General features: G+C 40.1%; 2 protein-coding genes across 3 annotated transcripts in view; both read left to right on the top strand.

The window, feature by feature from the left end:
• Nucleotides 1-13,618, top strand: part of UNC45A (unc-45 myosin chaperone A) — a 28,309-nt gene extending 14,691 nt beyond the window's left edge. For both annotated transcript variants that reach the window (XM_072402752.1, XM_072402753.1), the window contains 6 exons: nt 1,531-1,597; nt 2,183-2,296; nt 4,767-4,882; nt 5,158-5,275; nt 5,909-6,064; nt 8,635-13,618. In XM_072402752.1, the coding sequence (XP_072258853.1) occupies nt 1,531-1,597; nt 2,183-2,296; nt 4,767-4,882; nt 5,158-5,275; nt 5,909-6,064; nt 8,635-8,901 (838 nt within the window). In that variant the 3' untranslated portion in view covers nt 8,902-13,618. The remainder of the gene's footprint in view (nt 1-1,530; nt 1,598-2,182; nt 2,297-4,766; nt 4,883-5,157; nt 5,276-5,908; nt 6,065-8,634) is intronic.
• Nucleotides 13,619-17,272: 3,654 nt separating this feature from the next.
• RCCD1 (RCC1 domain containing 1) overlaps nt 17,273-21,201 on the top strand; it is a gene marked incomplete in the record, with an annotated part of 11,385 nt that continues 7,456 nt past the window's right edge. Inside the window, 3 exon segments of the mRNA XM_072402750.1 lie at nt 17,273-17,503; nt 17,879-18,103; nt 19,506-19,659. Coding sequence (XP_072258851.1) covers nt 17,347-17,503; nt 17,879-18,103; nt 19,506-19,659 — 536 coding nt within the window.

The following is a 21,201-nucleotide window of genomic DNA, read 5'->3' as shown; positions in this document are numbered from 1 at the left end:
TCTCTGGGTCTATGAATGGATAGCATTCAGAAATATTTAGCACATAGGTGGACTTCCAGATTTAACATTAAGATTTCTCTATATGCCATTGTGTGTCCGAAATTAGTCTGACACTGGAATGGTATTCTCATTTTCATCTCATTATGCAAAGTGAAATATTTCAGGATAACATTCCTAGAGATCCTAAAATGTGTATACCGGTGTACACTGCGATATTCCCTGAAAAAAAAAATTGCTGATCTTGCAGATCATTACTAAAACCCTATTTTAAGTCTGCAAAAAGACCTAATTGAGATAAGGAAAGATGCTAGTGCACCAGGTGTTGGGGAGTAAGTCTCCTGCTGTGATAGGGGTGCCTATTAAAAATTTGGATCTAGTGGCTTACTACCTTACGCATGCCCACCATAGACGTTATTAGGAATTGTACAAATTTTACTAATGGTCTGTCTTCAATACTTACCTACATTATGGACCAAACAGTACTCTTTATCTTCTAACCTCTGCAGCCTTGCTTGTGTTTGTTTGCTCCCAAACATTCTTGGTGATATGTTGTACACTTAAGTGTCATTTAATAGTTATATCATCATTCATGGAACTCCGTCTTTAGAAATTACATGCATCACAAAAGAAGTGTAACTTTTTCTCTTTATAGTGGTGCACTGTACAGATGGTCATGCAATAGTCCTGTTTGATACAGGGAAATGTGAATGTACTGCTAAGATACTTCTGAATAATAATTTTTATGCTTTTACATACACTTGAACTAGGTGGAAAAGTCTCTATATATACCCATTATAGCAGAATCCTATTCTGTGCTATGCACAGCACGTTAACTTCAGTAGATAGCTGAAATCTGTGTGTGGTCCACAGCTGGATCACTTATTTACTTTCATTCGACTGGTTGCTTGGGAAGGATCTGAAGCTATACAACGTCAATAGATAAATAGTCAATTAATATCTGGGAAGTGTGGACTGCAGTCTGGAATTGAAGCTGAATTAAATTTCCACTGTTAAAAATGTTGGATCAGGCAGGGCAGGATTGCAGAAAGGGACAGCGGATGTCCCTTCTATATTAATCATTCCCTCCTGCCTGATCGATCCAAGAATTGTCAAAAAAGTGTTGGCTACCAGGATACCTGGCAACCCCGGATTCCCCTGTGCTTGCCGGAATTGAATGAAGCACACAGGAGTTGCATAATCCCAGCCTGTCCAATCAAGTTGGCCAAAAGTTACAAGAGAAGCAAGAAAAAGATAATAAAGGACAGGTGAGTTTAGCTGTGTTTAGTTCTGCTTTATCTAATAACTTTTATACTCCCCTTAAATGAAACCTAGATGAATATGTAGGCTTCTATAGATGGAACTCCCAAATGAAATTGGCACTAACTGGCATGCTATTTGGCTTCAGTGCTTTTTGAGTTGCTGGCTGGGTACAAGCACCCATATCAAGTATTTTGACTTTTCCTCAGACTTGCTGCATATCTGTGACCGCCAACCCCCCTCAAATCTCTTCGTTTTTCCTCTTTTCTCTAGAGTCTTCTTGGCTTTAGTAGAAAAACCTGATGAACGTGGAAATGTTGTAGCTCAAGGAGGAGGAAAGGTAATGAGTTTTCATTCTGCTTCTGATTTTAGATTGTAATAAATCTTCAGTTAATTATGTTTGACAATTGATGGTCATTTTTCTAATTGAAACTTTAAATTAAAATTCAAAGTAGAACTTTAGAGTGGGACATTTACTACTTCTGTATCGGTCTGAGGCCTTAGGTAGATGACAGACTATAGCACTGAGTTGTTCGCTGTTTATGGGGTTATAGACTGAGGGTTGATAATGTGATGATGGATTGACTTAATACTCTTGGGCAGACCAGTGCTATGCTTTGACTGATTAATAGCATTGTGTCTCTAGAGAGCACTAAAGATGTGTTACAAACAAGAAAGGCTGGGGATATTTCTGTATAATATAACTTGTCTGTCGTGGGGTATATAGTAGCAGACACAGCTATCTATAACATTAATAAACAAGTGATAGGATGGTAGCCTCATTGGGTAAACTGTTACTCATTGCACCACAAAATGCACCATTGTCACATCACTGTCACTAATTCTTCACTTGCATAGATGCTTTTGCTTTGTCTTAATGAGCATATAACACTTGTGCTAATTTATATGATCTGTTTTGTTTCAGGCTTTAATACCGCTAGCATTGGAAGGGACAGAAGTAGGAAAAACCAAGGCAGCACAAGCACTAGCCAAGATAACTATAACCTCAAACCCTGAAATTGCTTTTCCAGGTGAAAGGGTAAGATCTTAAGAATGAGACGAGTTTGGTTATTTTTTTATTGCACATATCTGTCCATATTCATGTCAGTAACTGTCCCTGAGGAGCTAACAATCAATGTCTGTATCATAGTCACAGTCTAATGTCCTGAACATTCCTTTCAATGCTAATTTTGAGTCAATTGACCTACGGTATGTTTTTGTGACGTGGGGGGAAAACTGGAGTGTTGCAAACATCCTGATCAAGATTTGAACCTGGCACCCCAGTGTTAGCCTCTGAGCCCACTGTGTTGTGCACACTTTACTGATTGTTAGGTACATGATATTTCTGACATGATAATAATACTGCTTTTACTATTACTGTGACAAACATTGTGTTCATCTATGTGAATATATACATTTCAGATTTATGAGATACAGGTAAGGTGCTGGTTTTACAGGGTGTGTTGTAGTTAAATGTTTGGGTTTATGCTCCGGTTGGGGTTTGACAGTGATTTGTTATTCGGGTGGAATAAAGTAACTTTTGGGCGTGTGTATATGCTGACACATTTTTTGAAAAATATTAGTGCTTGAATTAGAAATGTTCAGAAATTTTAAGTGCAAAAACCCCAGCAGACCTAATAATTTTTAGTAGCTGAAACATTTATTTAATATTGAGAGAATTTGGATTCAGTAGTTTGATCATAGCAAACATCCCATATAACTAGAAATAAATTCACTTTTCATAAATCCTGAGAAATACCGTATTTTTCGGACCATTAGACGCTCCGGACTATAGGACGCACCAGGTTTTCCGCACGGGAAAACAAGAAAAAAAAAAATTCATTTGATTTCCCCTGAGATCCAGCGTGCGGCACTTGTGCCCGCCCATGAAGGCGGCGCCGATCGGCATTCATCAAATCAATCGGCGCTGCCTTCATGGGCGGGCACAAGTGCCGCACGCTGGGACACAGGGGAACACAGAGGAGGAACACAGACACTGGCTGCTATCAGCCTCTGTCTGTTTTCCTCCTGTGTTCCCCTGTGTTCCAGCGTGGGGCACTTGTGCCCGCCCACGAAGGCGGCGCCGATTGATTTGATGAATGCTGATCGGCGCCGCCTTCGTGGGCGGGCACAAGTGCCGCACGCTGGAACACAGGGGAACACAGAGGAGGAACACAGACACTGGCTGCTATCAGCCTCTGTCTGTTTTCCTCCTGTGTTCCCCTGTGTTCCAGCGTGGGGCACTTGTGCCCGCCCACGAAGGCGCCGCCGATTGATTTGATGAATGCTGATCGGCGCCGCCTTCGTGGGCGGGCACAAGTGCCGCACGCTGGAACACAGGAGGAAAACAGACAGAGGACCGGCGGGGACACAGGTAAGTAAAAAAATATGCCCCTGTACCTCTGCATTCGGACCATAAGACGCACCCTGATTTTCCCCCCACTTTAGGAGGAAAAAAAGTGCGTCTTATGGTCCGAAAAATACGGTAATTTTTTTTAATTATTTTTTATTATATTTTAGAATAATGAAATCTGTAACTATAAATAACACATTATTTTGACAAAACATTATGTCAGTTCAATTAAAAACAACATATTCCCCTCATTCTCATTCAACGCGTTTCACAGACAATTCTCTGCTTCTTTAGAGGGATATTCAACCTTCGCAATATTATTAATCATAATATTACATTCACATAATTCTGTATATCTTAATAAGACACATACATATTAACATGCAGTGCAACATATTTTCTTATAGGATCTTCCCTCTCTCATAGTAGCTAATTTCTGAAACGAACATTTTAGGGATAGTTATGTTCTTGAATACTGAGTACTGAAAATGTTTAGTCTGCACCATAAATGATTTCATGCCTTCAGTTAAGTTATTTTGTGCTCCGGTCATTCGATTGATGTTTTTTTGACAAATAGCCAAATCTTAAAAAGCCTTTTATTGGTACTGGGGTTGGGGTCACAATTCTGTCATTTCTGCAAAGTGTTTTCTTTCCTCAGAAGAATACTTTAAAAAAACAATTTGGGGGATGAATGTCTATAACCACTTGCTGTTCATTAGGCTTCAGCATTGTGAATATGAGCATGTAGTCCACTGCTATTACTGGCAATTCCTGTCTGTCAGAACTAGTGGCAGGACTTGCTGTGTAAAAAAAAAAAAAGAAGCAGTGGTTATTCAATATTGAACTGAAAGATCCTGATTTATTAAAGCTCTTCAAGGCTGGAGAGGATAAAGTTTCATCAGTGGAGCTGGGTGATCCAACCAACCAGGAATGGGTTTCTTCAAAGTCATTTGCCAGCAACTGTTTTAAGTCCTGGACCAGGTATATTCCAGGTTTGCTAGATCACCCAGCTTGACTGATGGAAGTGTATTCTTTCCAGCCTTCTGAGCTTTAATAAATCGGGCTCAAAGTCTTTTGGGTTATATTATGATACAGCTTCTCCAGTGACAAACCAGGGATTGTATTTTGCATTCTAATGTTTGTTTTGTACTACCAGATATACGAGGTTGTCCGACCATTGGTCAGTCTCCTTCACCTTACCAGAACCGGCCTACAGAACTTTGAGGCTCTGATGGCATTAACAAACCTAGCAGGAATCAGTGAGAGGCTAAGGTGAGTTACTTTAACAAATATCAGTTTTTTAATAATTAAATTGACAAATTTTAAGGGGGGCAATGCATTTATATATTATTATTAATACACAGTATTTATAAAGCGGCGACATATTGCGCAACACTGTACGAAGTCCATAGTCATGTTACTAACTGTCCCTCAAAGGAGCTCACAAATTTATGTCCCTACCATAGTCAAATGTATTTTAATACAGTCTAAGGTCGTTTTTTTTTATATTGCAACATTTCTTAAATACTTTGTGTTCTGTCTTGCAGAGGTAAAATCATTAAGGAAAAGGCAGTACCCATGATTGAAGGGTATATGTTTGAGGAGCATCAAATGATCAAAGCAGCTGCAACTGAATGTATGTGCAACATGGCCATGAGTGAAGAGGTGAGAGATAGACCTTTCTCAATGTATTCTGAAGAAACAGCAAACCAGCACTTTTATTGAACAGTATTTCAAATTTCAACCCAGAAAGCTGAGAATAGGTGTTAGCATTAGAGTTTTTTTTTTCCCCTTTCAACTCAAAAATTCCTGTGTTTATGCAGTTTGCTAGAAGTGTGTGTAAGAACTATCAAAATAGTGTACAGAATATTACTGAGAACTGAAAACAAATCAATTGACTTTTTCAATGCAGGTGAAATAGGTTGTGGTAATGCATATAACAATAAACTGGATGCCAGTTTTCTCAATCATTAGTTACAAAAGGTAGGGATCCTTGCTGATTGCTAAGGGCAGTTTATTAATAATGTTATTGAATGGGATATGTATAGAGCCAACATATTATGCAGCGCTAATAAGGGGTTGAAAATGACACACAGATACAGACCGTGATCGAGGAGAGGGCCCCGACCCAAAGAGCTTACAGTTTATGATTTTTACATTGGATGGATTGGTAAAATTGGAAACCACCATTGTAGGGGCTCTATAGAGATCGAGTTGCTAGCAGTCAGTTTTTACCTACTACATAATGATGGTTATTCTCGCACCAACACTCAAGTGAGATTGCTTCTTCTACTGCAGGTACAAAACCTTTTTATGGCAGAGGGAACAGATCGCCTGAAACTCGTTGTTTTATACAGTGGAGAGGATGACGAACGTCTACGCCGCGCTGCTGCTGGTTGTGTTGCCATGCTGACCTCTCTACAGCCAAAGATGTGCCAAAAGATTCCACAAGTGGTAAGAGAAGCAAATTTTTCACTTCTATTTTGGTACAGGTTCAAATACTGACATGGGCAATTCAGATCAAAGCTGCAAGTTTTTGGTAATGTCCTAGGAAAGTTTTTTCAGCTCTGCTGTATTAAAGACTAACATATTTTTGATAGCACTTTTTTTTCAGTCAAGACTCCACATGTATTTGGCTAGGCTCTCTATAACCTACCTTTTGAAGTGCCATGTCTGGACCTCGCTCAACTGGACAATGCAGGGAAAGTCTTGAAGTGACTTTCCTGTGCTGGGTTCAGAGTACGCCCTTTTCATAATTGTAAAAGTTGCTGCATTGCCTTAGTACTTTGCTCTGTCTCTGAAGTCTCATGCTGAGCTGCTCAAATAAACATGTTGCTGTATAATTTTACATTTCTGTTTCCTAAAAGTTCCTGCTGCAGAAGGGGTTATCACTGTGGGACTGAACAATGATATTACTTGCTGGCTGGTTTGTTGCACTTCTCTTCCTGGCATACAGCAATAAGGAAGTATCTCCCTTTCCTGTTACTGATTGTAAAAGCCACGTGGGACTTCTATCCATTCCTTCCAACCTACAATTGCTGGTCACCTCTGGCCAATCAATTCTCATATCCTCAGCTGTCTGGGTTTTGTGAGTATCAAAGGCCACAGCATATCTCCTTTCACACTTTGCACATGTGCAATAATTGTCGTTGGAAAGGATCGATCCTTTCAATGACAAATGACTGCATGTTGCATGAACGAGCGCTGTGCATACAGCACCATTCTGCTCTATGGGGAGGGTAAGGGGGAGAACGACGGAGCAGCACCCCACTGTGCTCTTTCCCTTTACTTCCATTACGATCATTCGTCATCCATCTTCTGTGGATCCGCCAGGTCGTTCAGACGATGTATGACAATCACTGTACACAAGCAAGATTCTCGTTAGATATCCGCCCTGAGCAGATTATTGAACGAGAACCATTGCACATGTGTACCTAGCCATAGGGAACAGTTCTGCTGTACCGGGTGCTCCCAGCTCTCATTTTACCAACACATTATACTACAGTCATAAAAAGCAACGTTATGGCCAAAATTGCCCAGTTATGTGCTGACTGATAGCAAAGACCATAAACTCACTCCCACACCTTTTCTGTGTAAATTCTCGGATATACATGTAACCGAGATTCTGTATTAATAAATTCCTTGACTGTTGCTCTTGCCTCTAAGTGGCTTTCTCCTTCTATCACACTCAGGTTAAGACTTTTACAGTTATTGTGTGCACCACTCCAAAAGCAACTGTCTGTTGATTTCAGTCTTCACTCTTTTTAATCTAGGAAGTTGTTTTTTTACCTATTTCCCCTTTATATCCAACTTTTTTCTTTATTAGAAATTAGCAACATCCTTACCGAACTTTGTTTGGGTAGGATATACTAAAAAAAACAAAAATTGTTAAAGGTTCTTACCTTTCTACTGGACAAAACTCAGGCCTTCTAAGAACTCATCTGTTGCATTGTACTCTCTAAAATTCTTTTCTTGCCAGACTGCCCCTGCCCTTCATTTTTATTAATAAGTGCTAGACTTCACAACCTTTGTGGAAGAAGCATTTGATTCGTATGACCCTCAAGGGAGTGATTTTGGAAAAACTATTGGTTCTGTTATAAAGTACTATTAGTGGAGCGATTGGAAGGAACAGACTTATACCACCGCCCCCCTCCCTCCCTTTTTTTTTTTGTTCTTCTACAAAAATGTCCAGTTTGTTTTTTCAGTACCTAAGCTGCAAGCAAAGTGTGGATTCCAATCCATCTGTAAGATCGGGGGCTTAAAATCTGCCAAGACATTATCGAAACCTTTCTCAACATAAAGCTGTCCCCAGTTTCTGGAGACATTTGTTAATCTTGGCCAGGTGTACCAGATGCTCTCATTGGGCTACAAACTGGCCCCCTTTTTTCTCACCTTAAATCTTCCTGTGCCACCAAACAGATTAGCAAATCTTAGTCAATCCCCTTCTGAATAAAGGTGTCATTGCTCCAGTTTTTTTTTTTCAGCAGCAAAGTGGTTTCAAGGCTTTAACCATTAGCAAACTGGTTGTCCTATGTTTTATCTCCTACAAATCTGAATGTCTACAGTCAAGTCCAGACCTTTTGCATTGAATCTGCTATGTCTGCCATTGCCTCACTTCTCACTTTTACCTCTTTTGGTTGTCCTGAATATGAAAGACCTGCTGTTTCTCTCAATAGATTAGAAAGAAAATCGTATTTTTGTACTTGCTGTAAAATCCTTTTCTTGCAGTTTATTGACGTACACAGGCCCCCAATATTTATAATCATATGCTTAGTACTGCTTTAAACACTCAGACATGCTGGTAGTAGTAGTTTTAGTGTCTGATTCTTTGTAGGTAGCGGTATAACCCCTGCTGTGTACGTCAATGGACTTCAAAAAAAGAGTTTTTAGGCAATCATAAAAATGTATTTTGTGTTATATTGTTTATTGGTTTTTATTTTGTATCTAATATTTCAATTATTTCTAGTATGGCCATGTTTTCATATAATATCCTTAATATAATAAATATATATTTATCTTTGCAGAGTGCTCACTGGCTGGAAATCTTGCAGTCTCTGCTTCTCAGTGAGAACATAGATCTGCAGCATCGAGGGGCTGTCATCGTCCTGAACATGATGACCGCAGACAAGGAGCTGGCACAGAAGTTAATGGAAAGTGAAACATTCGAGATCCTGACTGTCCTTGCAAAGAACAAAGAAGATGAAAAGAAAAAATCAGTAGCACAAATTGCACAAGATTGTCTGACCAAAGCTGTAGAGTATGGATTAATTAAACCCAACGTGTCTGACTAAGGATTGCAAATTTTCGTGCAACATTCTCTGTATTGTATTCCAGTTGGCAGATACATAAGACTGTACGAAGAACATTTGGACCAAAAGTGTCCCTAACCTTAAACGAGATTGAATTCTTTTTGATACATGATAGGGTATGACTAAATTTTTACTTCTGCACTGTTCCAAGGTAGTGATTAGTCACTCACCTAAGCTTGTCCACACTTAACTAGACAATGGCAAGTCAAAGGTTTTCTTTTTTTTTCACAGTGCAAATCTTTCCTGATTTGCAGTGGAGGTTTGAAGAACAGAACATCATCCTGCTCATATGTACAGATGATGAATGTGTGTACAATAACTGCTGAATGTAGGAGGGTTTTATCTGTCTTTACCAGCAGTATAGCATTATACTGATAGATGGATAGAAAAAAATCCCCCATCATGACCTTCTTAAAGTCTTAATTTAAATATTTGTACCTTTTGATATTCCCCCAGGTTCTTCCTTTGAAATGATGCTGATATGTGCATCCATATAATTTTAATAGCAGCATTTCTGGCATGTAAGAGCTTCGCCTACTGCTGAAGGTATGAGGTGATTCATCAAAGTGCTGGTAATAACAAGCTTTTTGTATGTGCTTCAGAAAACGTAACTGTGCTTTTGGTTTGCGGAAAGGGGTGCAAATACGTTTCAGACTATTAGTCCCTTGCAGTAATAAGGGTAGGAGATTTAGTTTAATTACAGTTAAGGCAAAGTTTTTAAGTACACTAACATAAGGGATAACTTTTTAATTTCATACAGTTGTCCTTTTAAAGACTCCTTTTACCATTCGCAACAAACTAAAGCCACATACACAAGTGTAATAATAGTCGTTGGAAAGGATCTTTCACAATCCTTTCCATCGACTAGCACTGCACGATGCATGAATGAGTGCTGTACATACAGCACTGTTCTGCTGTACGCAGAGGGGAGGGGAGAGCGATGAAGCGGCACCCTGCTGCGCGCTCCCCCTCTTCCCTTGCATTAGGATCGTTAGTCGTCCATTGTCTGCGAATCTGCTAAGACGGTTGTTCAGACAATGGGCGACTGGCGCTGTACACACGATTTACCGGGCGAGAACCGTTGGACGTGTGTGCGTAGCTAAGACTACGAACACACGTTCAATATTTGTTGTAAAGGATCTTTCACGATACTTTCCAACGACAAAAGACTGAAAGAGCTCTGTACATACAGCGCCGTTCTGCTCTATGAAGGGGGGAGAAGGACGGAGAGGCAACCCGCAGCTCTCTTTCCCCTTTGCTTCTATTACGATCATTCGTAGTTCGTGGATATGCCAGGACGGGTCCATGAACGACGAGCGCTGTACACATGCTAGATTCTCATCCGATATCAGCCCTGAGGTGATTATCGGACGAGAATAATCTGACGTGTACGTAGCCTACGTCTAAGTGCGCATGAGGCTTGTCTCGGAGGAGAATCTGACATGTACAGTGCCTGTCCAACGTTGCTCATGGATCCATCCTTGCGGATCCACGACCAACGGAAGACTGCAATGAAAGTGAAAGGAGGAGAGCGCAGCGGGGTGCCACTCGCTCGTGCTCTCCCCTCTCCATGGAACAAAACGGCGCTGTTTGTACAGCATTTGTTCACTCATCTTTTGTTGTTGAAGATCGTGAAAGATCGTTTTCAACTACAAAACTCTAACGTGTACACAGCCTAAGGTTTTATATTCACCTGCCCATGATCCAGACATAGCTCGTGTGGACCACAGGGAACCTCATAGCCACCATTGGAAACTCAGCCAGTCCTGAAGTCTTCTGCACAAGCATGGACCCAATGAAATTCATAGCTATGGAGAGGCCATTTGTGATGCCACCTAACAATAGATAGCCACTACATAGTAACGGATGGGATTTGCCTCTACATGTGCAAAAGAATTGTTGGCAGAATTTCCAAAGGAAGCTGTACTGTTGCTTATGGCGCACACTGTATGGACCTGTTCAAGATTGTGGACAGGTGATTGTAAGACCTAAACAAGGCAAAGTTGATTAAACATTTATTGGTTTTATGTAATTCAAGTTAATTTTTTTTTTAATCTAAGCATGGCACATAACAAATATATTTATTTAAAGTTACTAACAATTTACCTCCACATTGTGTGCACCATATACCCGAGCAAAACTAGGGTTTATCTTGTAAAAGTATTGGTGAGCCCATCACTGAGCTCAGCATACCCTGATCACAAAGCTGTGGGTGGGACCCGTTAGATCATTTCACTATAAACTGTTTTTATAAAATTACAGAGCGGTAAATACAAGATCGTGCACCCTGTCCAAGGAGACAGAACAGCAGCGAGCAGCCTTTATTATAGGAAACCTCTATACAGAGGAGTTATTTTGTCATGGATTACTGCACAGATTTAAAGAAATACACATGGGACCCAAACATGTATTTAAGAATAGCATTATATCTTGTATTCAGATATTATTGCTTTAGCTCTGATTATAGCTTTCAACCTGTGCATACTTAAGTAATTATGTCTGAAAGTAGGTAAAAGCTGTACAACAAAGCTTCTTCCACCTCTTTAGCTCTAGGCATTGTGGAGAAATTACTCTTTAGTAAAAATCACAGCAGAGACACCAACATTATTCTTCTTTCTTTTTTTACGTTCTATAGAAACATATCCCTGCAATGTAAACATGCAACAGGTGTTTCTAAGCTGTTAAAAACCAAAATCAGAGTTGTGATTTTTTAGAATGAAGTACTTGCCACTACATACAGCTAGATAGGTCAGTAATGGCTTGTTTTGAAGAACAGCTCCAGCCCCTCTTGTTTCAGTCCTAACTACCTCTTGTGCTTGGTGAAAAACGCTTTCGGTCTGTCATGGTCTCCTATTTCTCGCCCCACTTGGTGCCTCCAAATTTTCACTGAGCTTCGTTTCAGCAGACACGTTGTCCATGCCCAGTGTCAAGCAAGACCCATTTTCAAGGTTTTAAGAGGAAGTTTCCAGGCCTTCCTCAACTGTTTGCCGGGGATTCCACTTTGTGAAATTCTTGCAGTGTCTGGCAGATATTTCTTGTTGAAGGGGAACAAATACCCATCGGCTTCCAGAGACAAAGTTGTACATAATTTTAATCTGCTGCTTGCTATGAGAAGCTGTAACCATTTTACTTGTAACTGACATACTAACAATTCCATAGGAGGAAATTTAAGTGCGTGTTGATTGAAGGGAAATTAAAATGCTGCAACACAATACGCTGTATTTATAAATCTGTGAATCTGACATTCCCTGGTGGAGATTCTTCCAGATCCATGTGCTTCAATAACCACAATTTAATTCTCCATCAGGGAATGTTTCTTTAAATGTCAGATTCACTGATTTTATAAACACACCAATAGGTTTCATGACAACTAAAATCCCCCTGAAGTGTGAAGGGGTACCAAATCTTTAAACATGTTATAAGAGCGTTTGATGAAATGTAAAAAATGCACTTTTATGTCTTTTTATATAAAACATAAAACTGATAATTTATTTCATCTTTTGTTTATTTTGTGTTGAATAAACGACTTTTACAGTTTATGTGCCTTAAAGTAGGAAGTGTACGAGCAGCCTGCTGAGCAGTGATATTAGCTGAGGATGCAGAGTGCTGCTAGTGAAGGTACGTTTCGATGTTTGTGTAAGGTCTAGAGCATTGTTTATCAACCAAGGTTCCTCCAAAGGTTTCTAGGGGTTCCTAGGGAGCAATGACACTTTGTACCTCTCAGGTCAGTTTAAGTGGCACCAATGATCTTCTTGGCTGTCTGTAATGGTGACATTCTTCCCAATAGCCAGCAATGTAAGAGGCATCCTTCCCACTGTTCACACTAATATACTGTGAGCTATGGATAAATTAATTATAGAAGGGGTTCCCCAAAGACCTGAAACTTATTTCAAGGGTTCCCCCGTGTTAAAAAGAAACACTGGTCTACATGAATACTAGTTGTTGGGTCAGTTCTTTAGATTGGGATCAAAGTGTACTGTACGGTAGAATTCTGTAACTTTAAACCTAAAGCGGCACAGGAAACTGGTTATTAGTATTAATTAATAGCGCCAACATTTTATGCAGCTCTGTACTAAGTCTATAGTCATGTTACTAATTGTAGGGGCTCACAATCTAATGTCCCTACCATATTCAAATGTCTTAAACACAGTCTAAGGTCAATTTTGGGGGGGAAGCCAATTAACCTAACTGCATGTTTTTGGAAAGTGGGAGGAAATCGGAGTACCCGAGTAAACACACGCAGACACAGGGAAAACCTGCAAACTCCATGCAGATAGTGTCTTGGCCGAGATTTTAACCTGGGACCCAGTGCTGCAAAGGCCAGAGTGCTAACCACTGAGCCACCATGCTGCCCATTTACTTTGCTGTAAAAGTCATTCTAAGATTTTTTTCTGCAATCATCTGACCTTCTAGTTGTTGTCTGACCCTGATGAAATGATAAGTGTCAGATGAGGCGTGCTGCTGTATGTTTGCTCATTGAATTGTTTCTTTTGAGTTTTTACATTTCCTTAGTCTTGTATCACTATGCACATTACAATGCACTGCTTTTTTTCCATTCCATTATTTTCGTTTTACTTCTGTTTTTTTCTTATGACAAGCTAAAAACGAAAAAAAACATGCACCATGCAATGAAAATAATGTACCAACCTTGTAAATCAAAAGAATAAATAAACAGAAAAGTTTTATTTATACAAATAAAGTGCTGAGCAAAATTATTTGGTCCATTAAAATTAAAGGTCCATGCACAGGTTTTCTTGCAGTCCAATAACACTGTATACATGATGTGGTGCCTTGCTGTTCATTTTCAGGTGTATCCTAACGGAGTAAAGAAACACAACTGCACCTCAGTACACTGGAATGCATGCTAGATAGATAGATAGATAGATAGATAGATAGATAGATAGATAGATAGATAGATAGATAGATAGATAGATAGATAGACAGACAGACACAACAGGTTCCCGTTGCTGTCTGTGTGCATGTTTGAGAGATTTTCCCCTCCTTACTGTCCTGTGGGACAACAATCCAGTGATCTCCCCAGCCCCTTTTAGCTGGGCGCACCACCCAGCACTTTTCAATAACCACCCGGCTCTTTTTGGCTGATTTATGAAAAGTTGGGTCATAGTACAGGGGTTGCCACTCACCTACAGCTTCATCCCACTCAGCTTATAACATTCTGTGGGGAAAATACTAGAAATCTTCGGGCAGTGGTATATGGTGTCACCACTTAATATTACACAGTATTTATATAGCGCTGACATATTACACAGTGCTGTACAAAGTCCATAGTCATGTCACTAGCTGTTCCTCAAAGGAGCTCACAATCTAATGTCCCCACCATAGTCACATGTCTTTAATACAGTCCAAGATTAATTATGGGGGAAAGCTAATTAACCTAACTGCATGTTTTTGGAATGTGGGAGGAAACCCAGGGGCAACCAACAGAAACACGGAGAAAACCTGCAAACTCCATGCAGATAGTGTCCTTGCCAAGATTACAACCTGGGACCTAGTGCTGCAAAGGCCAGAGTGCTAACCACTGAGCCACCATGCTGCCCATTTCTGTTCTGCAGATATAATAAGGACTTGTCTGATTTATATGAAGTTTGGCTGGCACTGTACATGCACTGCTATTAGCTATACACAGACTCTCCTTCATATAATCTCCAAGACAGAACAGCAATGGATAGAAAATCTTCACTGCTTTGTGCTATCTGGCTTTTAAATGCCCCCAATTACAAAATAATGGCCTCGTTTTGTCTATGGAAGACACTATGGTGTCCCTTATGTCCTAAATGTTTAATAAATATGCAAACACAGCTCAGAGTATAGGGGAACTCCAATGCAAATAAGTTACTCAGCAATGGGAAGAAGTCATTTTTTATGCATAGAGTTACTTCTTGCAGACTCCAAACCTGAAAGAACAATGAAAGCAGAACTATGATTTCACTTTGAAAGTTTGGGAGCATCCAGGTCTTTTTTTGCAGAAAGGGGCAGGCGATGTGCCTTCTGCAATAAAACCTACTTACCTACCTGAATGCTAAGCTGCATATTCCCATCTCAGCATACAATGCAAGGTTTCCTGACATCCCTCAGGGCTGCTGGGACTGAAAAAACCTAATGACTGACCAATCAAATGGCCAAAATTCAAGGAATAAGAGAGGATGATACTGGTGACCACAATGGGAGTGAATTTAAAAAAAACTGCGATCTGACAGGTAGATTTATTTTATTGCAAAAGGGACATCACCTGTCCCTTCTACAAATAAAGGACCGGCCCGATTGAGTTTGTTTTCATTGAATATAGTTACTCTGGAAGGAGAGACAAGGTATTGCTGTAAGGTAAGCAGCATAGTGTGCAGATATAATACATACACTTGCACATTATGAAAAAGGCTCACATACATGCACTGACTTTAGTCCTGCACCAGCTGTAGGTAAAGAGTGCAACCAGAGATAGATGGAATGCAGTTTAGGATTGTGTGTTTCCATCAAGATTCCACTTGCCAGTGCGGATAAACCACAGTACAAGCTCTATATGTTATCATCAGTCTACAACACATCCCCAGACACACAGGTCCACTAGTACATTTCACACCATGGAGGTGTTATATTGTTTATTTGTTGGGGGACGGGAGCAAGGGAATTGCTGCATGATCGTCGTCATCTCTTTCAGATTTGCAATTTGCAGCAGATAGCCCCATGGGTAACCAGATTTGCATGTGACTGCAACCATATTATTAATATTATTTTATTATTATTATTAATAATAATAAACGGGATATATATAGCACCAACATATGACAGACAGTGACACAGAAGGAGGAGGAGATGTCCCTGCCCCAAAGAGCTTACAATCTAGGAGGTGGGCGAAGTATTACACAATTTGAGGGAAGATATGTAGTGGTGGGAAGTAGAGAGGGTTTAGGAGATAGAAAAAGACGAGTAGGCCAGTTTGAAAAGATGGGTTTTAGGGCACTTTTAAATTAGCAGAAAGTAGGAGCAAGCCGAATAGGACGAGGAAGACCATTCCAGAGAGTTGGAGCAGCTCTAGAAAAGTCTTGGAGCCGTGCGTGTGATGAGGTTATGAGTGAGGAAGTCATTAGTAGGACATTGGAGGAGAGAAGAGAGCAGCTAGGGGAATATTTTTCTATCAGGGCAGAAATGTAAGTGGGACAATAACTGTGGAGGGATTTGAAGGCAAAGCACAGGAGCTTGAATTTGATTCTAAGGTGAAATGAAAGCCAATGAAGAGATGCAGCAGAAGAGGAGCGGTGGGAAGGATGGATGAGTCTGGCTGCAGCATTCATAATAGATTGTAGAGGGGAGAGTCGGGTTAGTGGAATACCAGAGAAGAGGAGGTTACAGTAGTCCAGACGAGAGATGATAAGTGCGTGTACAAGGAGTTTGGTGGTCTGGGGGGACAGGTAGGGGGGGATTTTGAAGATGTTGCGCAGGTGAAAGTGATAGGACCTGGAAATATTCTGAATATTGGGGGTAAATGAGAGGGCCGAGTCAAAGGTGACACCAAGACAACATTCCTAAGGGTGGACAAATAACCACATAGCCAAAACTGATATGTTGCTTTTTGGAACCATGCACCGATCAGATTTAGCTGCATGCAAAAAATAGTTGAGTGGCAACAGATTGGACCAAAGCTGAGCCTGCGGCAGACTCTAAGGTTTAAGGATGCCAACGTTTGAGAACCACTGGGAGTCAGGGACAAAGTCTAGGCACATTGTATTTGGAAGTGCCTGCCTTCATTGGCAGGATCACCAGGTAGTATTTTTGGCATTGTTGAAGACTTTTGCAATGAAAATTTAAAGTATACATATTTTAGTTTACCTATACTTTATAATGATATTAATATACTAGGACTATGACAATAATATTTTATTACGCATACAAGTAGGGAAAATACACAATGAACCGATCTCAGTATAGTATAAAATCTGCTCAGGTTTGGACAATATAAAGAAATTCTCCTAGATTGTAAGCTTTTTGGGTAGGCTCCTCTCCCCCTCTGGTGTCACTGTCTGTCATTTGCAACCCCTCATTTAATGTTCAGCGCTGTATAATATGTTGTTGCTAAATAAATCCTGTTTATTATTATTAATAATAATAATAATAATAATAGGAAGAAGAAGAAGACAAAGAAGAATTGATAATAATAATGATAATAAAAATAAATTATTATTAATAATAATAATAATAATAATAATAATAATAATAATAATAATAATAATATTAATAAATTCTCAACATCATCATCATTATCATTGTATTTTGGCTGCAGTTTCCATTTTGCTCGGCAGGGGGGGGCGCGTGCAAGTTCTTTTTTTACGCATGCGCATATGACGTAGCCAGCTCTGTGTTGCTTTGAAATATAGTGAAGTTCCCCTGTACGGGATCTTCCCTGTTACGTTCATGCTATGGTTCGGGTTTGGCTTCAGGGGATTTGGGCAAATCGGAGAGGGGGAAACTGTACCCGTGAACGAACCGGTTCAGATTAAAGGGTCAAATACCGAGAAGAAGCCGATTATCAAAGCGGTCCCCTCCTGGAGTTACTCGGCGTGTGTGACAGGTGCGACACCTAGTGGCCACACAGCATATCGCACCCTATACATGCACATGGGGCTCAGCATTGCTGGCTGCTTCTGGAAATGCCAATTTCTTGGCTGGTACACTGATGCAGGAATTTCTGCATCACATAACATTTAAACAAATATGCACCCAGAGAGCAGGTAGTTAGCATTTCTCAACTAAAGGACAACTAATAGCAACATTTTGCTCCTGAATTAGTTGCATATGGTCCGGTGTGTAGGAAAATTCATCTCTCCTATTGCAAAGACAATAATATAACAATTGTATCTTGCATGTAATGAGACAAATGTGGACATTTAAATTACCGTCTGCAGTAGATCTGGCTGTAACTTCCCTCTGCTATTCCATTTTGCAGAGGATGGCCGTTTGCTTCTCTCCGGATTCCTGGGTGGGTCCCCCCGGCGGTATCTTTGTTTCAATGGTTTGGATTGCCAGGATGTTCTGCCATCGGAGAAATACATCGTCCTTCTAAGGAAGGACAGAGCAGAGTGCTGGAACACCATCTCCATAGATCCCAATGGAACGCCGCCGGAGCCCATGTGGAAGATGGAGGTGACGGCTGCACCCGAGTCAGGCAAAGGTAACGGTTTGGTACTTATAGATGGACTGGCACATATTGGGCACCATTGGCATGGGGTGAGCAATGCCCAATTCCATTCTTCTGCCCATGACAATGCAAATCGCTGAGCAGTCCTTTATTGTGCCAATTACTGGAAGGGTCTAGATATGGGAAATCCAAGGGTCCGATTTATTGTAATTAGATAAAGGATCACCAACGTTTATATAAAAGATGATTGGTCTTTTTATGGCGGTGATTGGTAATTAACCTAAATTGGCCAAATTGAATGGATTACTGATTGCCACTTTTTCCAGCTGCTCATCACCACTTCCCCATTAATATTACTATTATTATTATTGATAAACAGTTTTTATTTAGCGCCAACATATTATGCAGCACTGTACATTAAATAACACAGGAGGAGGGGAAGACCCTGCCCCGAAGAGCTTACAATCTAGGAGATGGGGGAAGTAACACACAATAGGAGGGGGGATATGGAATGGTTGGAAGTAGTGAGGGTTTAAGACAGAAGAAGATGGGTAGGTGAGGTTAAAGTGTTGGGTTTTGAGGGATCTTTTAATTGAGCAGAAAGTAGGAGCAAGCTGAATAGGACGAGGAAGACCATTCCAGAGAGTCGGGGCAGCTCTAGACAAGTCTTGGAGCCGTGCATGTGATGAGGTTGTGGAAATAAGTACCCGTAAACTTGCAGCTGCTTATGGAATAAATACCCCCCAATCTCCATTGCAGTGTGCACCGATATCAAAGTGGCTAACGGGATCTGAAAATGGTTATCGGGATGGATAAATCTGACATTCACCATCTTTAAAGCCGGACTAAAGTTCCCACTTTAAAAATCTGCGGCCAGGCAGGGTTTTATTGCAGAAAGGGGGATGATGTCCCTTCTGCCTGATCGCTCGCTGGAGCTGTCAAAAACGCATGCACAGCTCAACGGCGGCTGCCAGCTTCCCTTGCGCTTACCAGGAGTTACATCATTCTTCCCTGGCCAATCAAGATGACCAAAAAGAACAAGATGGCAGCACCCTGATGGCCACATTTTGTGCCCTAGGCTTTTACTTGCAAAATTAAGATGCAAAAAAAAGTTTTAAATTCAGATCGGTTTATATTTGAGTATATACTTAGGTAACAATTAGGGTTTTACAATATTACTGCTATAATATGTAAAACAGATGATGTTCAATGTGACGGGGACAGTTGAGTATAGCTGGGTTTAGTTCCACTTTAATACTGCGGGTGGCGATCTTTAAAAACATGGCCATCCTGCTAAACAGTGAGGGCTTTTTTTTAGCTGATTGGCACGTTTATAAATAAATAAAATAGAGGGATGGAGTTATTTCTATATTTATAATGTCACTAATTAAATAATGCCATAAATTTTACTATGTTTTTGTTTTTTAATTTCTAGTGTTCCCCTTGGTGGGCAATGGATATTTACTGCCTCAGCCCCCATTCTTCAGGGAGCTCTCACCCACACTCCAGGCTCAGAGGATCGCACTTGGGAATGAACATGTGGTGTTGCTGACCTCTGATGGGAAGATACTGACCTGGGGAGCCGGCAGGTATGATATGGTCAGGAATGTGCAGACAGATGCAGAGTGCGCCACCAATAGGTGGGAGACAGATATAGAACACAACTGGTATTATCTATCTTACTTACAAAAGCATTTCCAGAGCAACCACACAACTTTATAAATAGCAAATCTATATAATACAGAAGACACTCCAAAGCATAAATTCACACAAAATCTATGGAGCCCTCTGTGTACTATACATATAAGTGTTTAAACTTCATTATAAACTGATTTTCCATGCAATTTGGCATTAGAAAAAGATTGTCGGTTTATACCCAGGTTACACCGGTAGATGCCACTGTGTCCTGTTGTAAAGTGTGTAACAAACTCTTGCCAACAGAGACAAGACTCATGATCCTTGTGTTTGTTACACACTTTACATGAAGAAGCAGCACCATCTACTGGTGTCCAGTAATAATGCATCATTTTTGTGGGAAAGTGACCCATCATAACTAAATCAAAAATACAAAATACTTTATCTTGAAAAAGGAGGAAAAGGATTTAAAAACTGAGCCCATGTAATTTAATTTTTTTTTCACTTTAAATAAATGTTTAAAAAACCCCACACCATTAAGGTTATTAGCATTTCTATAAATTGCAGTTTTTCTGTATGTTCATGCAAAAATAAGTACATTGAAAAACATGCAGTTAGGTTAATTGGCTTCCCCCAAATTGACCTTAGACTATGTTAATGACATATGACTATAGTAGGGACATTAGATTGTGAGCTCTGTTGAGCGACAGCTAGTGACATGAATATGGACTTTGTACAGCGCTGCGTAATAATGTCAGCGTTATATACATACTGTGTAGTAATAATATTAATAATACTAACATTAGTTTACATTCATATTGTTTTTTTTTTGAGTACAGGTAGTCCCTGAGTTAAGAACATCCGACATAAGAAAGACTCCTAGATATGAATGGGGCTTCCCTGCTTGCTGGTGTGCAGGACAGAGGCTTGATGGGGGAGGGGGGTGATTTGCAGAAGAAGTCATTTGCTAAACACGGCTGAGGTTGTAAGTGATCCTAAGGACTGAGCAGTTCTGCAACATCTTATAACTCTTTAATGACCAAGTCAAAGCTCAGCTTGCTTCAGAAGTTAATGATTGTCTAGGCTCCATAAAGTTTTTTTTTTTTTTCCTTGTTTGTGATTAACTCACAGTGAGGATTTTATACAGTAACTGACACCTCGCTGCCTAGTATGTTGTGACAAACATCTGTCCTAATTGCATTTAATAAAATAATCTACCTGTTCCGACGTACATACAAATTCAACTTATGAACAAACTTACAGTCCCTATCTTGTATGTAACCCGGGGACTACCTGTATATATAGTAGGTAACAGTTAGGGTTATACAATATTACTTGTATAATATATACACCAGGTGATGTTCACTGTCAGCATCCATCTGGAAGAACCTGGGAGCCGACATTATTAAATATTTCAAGACTTATTAACTAAAAACGAGCTGAACTGGTTAAAATCACCAGAATCTGTGGGATCAATTATTTGAGTATAAAGTGAC

This window comes from Pyxicephalus adspersus, chromosome 2 (assembly GCF_032062135.1).
Source record: "Pyxicephalus adspersus chromosome 2, UCB_Pads_2.0, whole genome shotgun sequence".
In the NCBI taxonomy this organism is placed as follows: Eukaryota; Metazoa; Chordata; class Amphibia; order Anura; family Pyxicephalidae; genus Pyxicephalus; species Pyxicephalus adspersus.
This window is presented reverse-complemented; position numbering and strand designations above follow the sequence as displayed.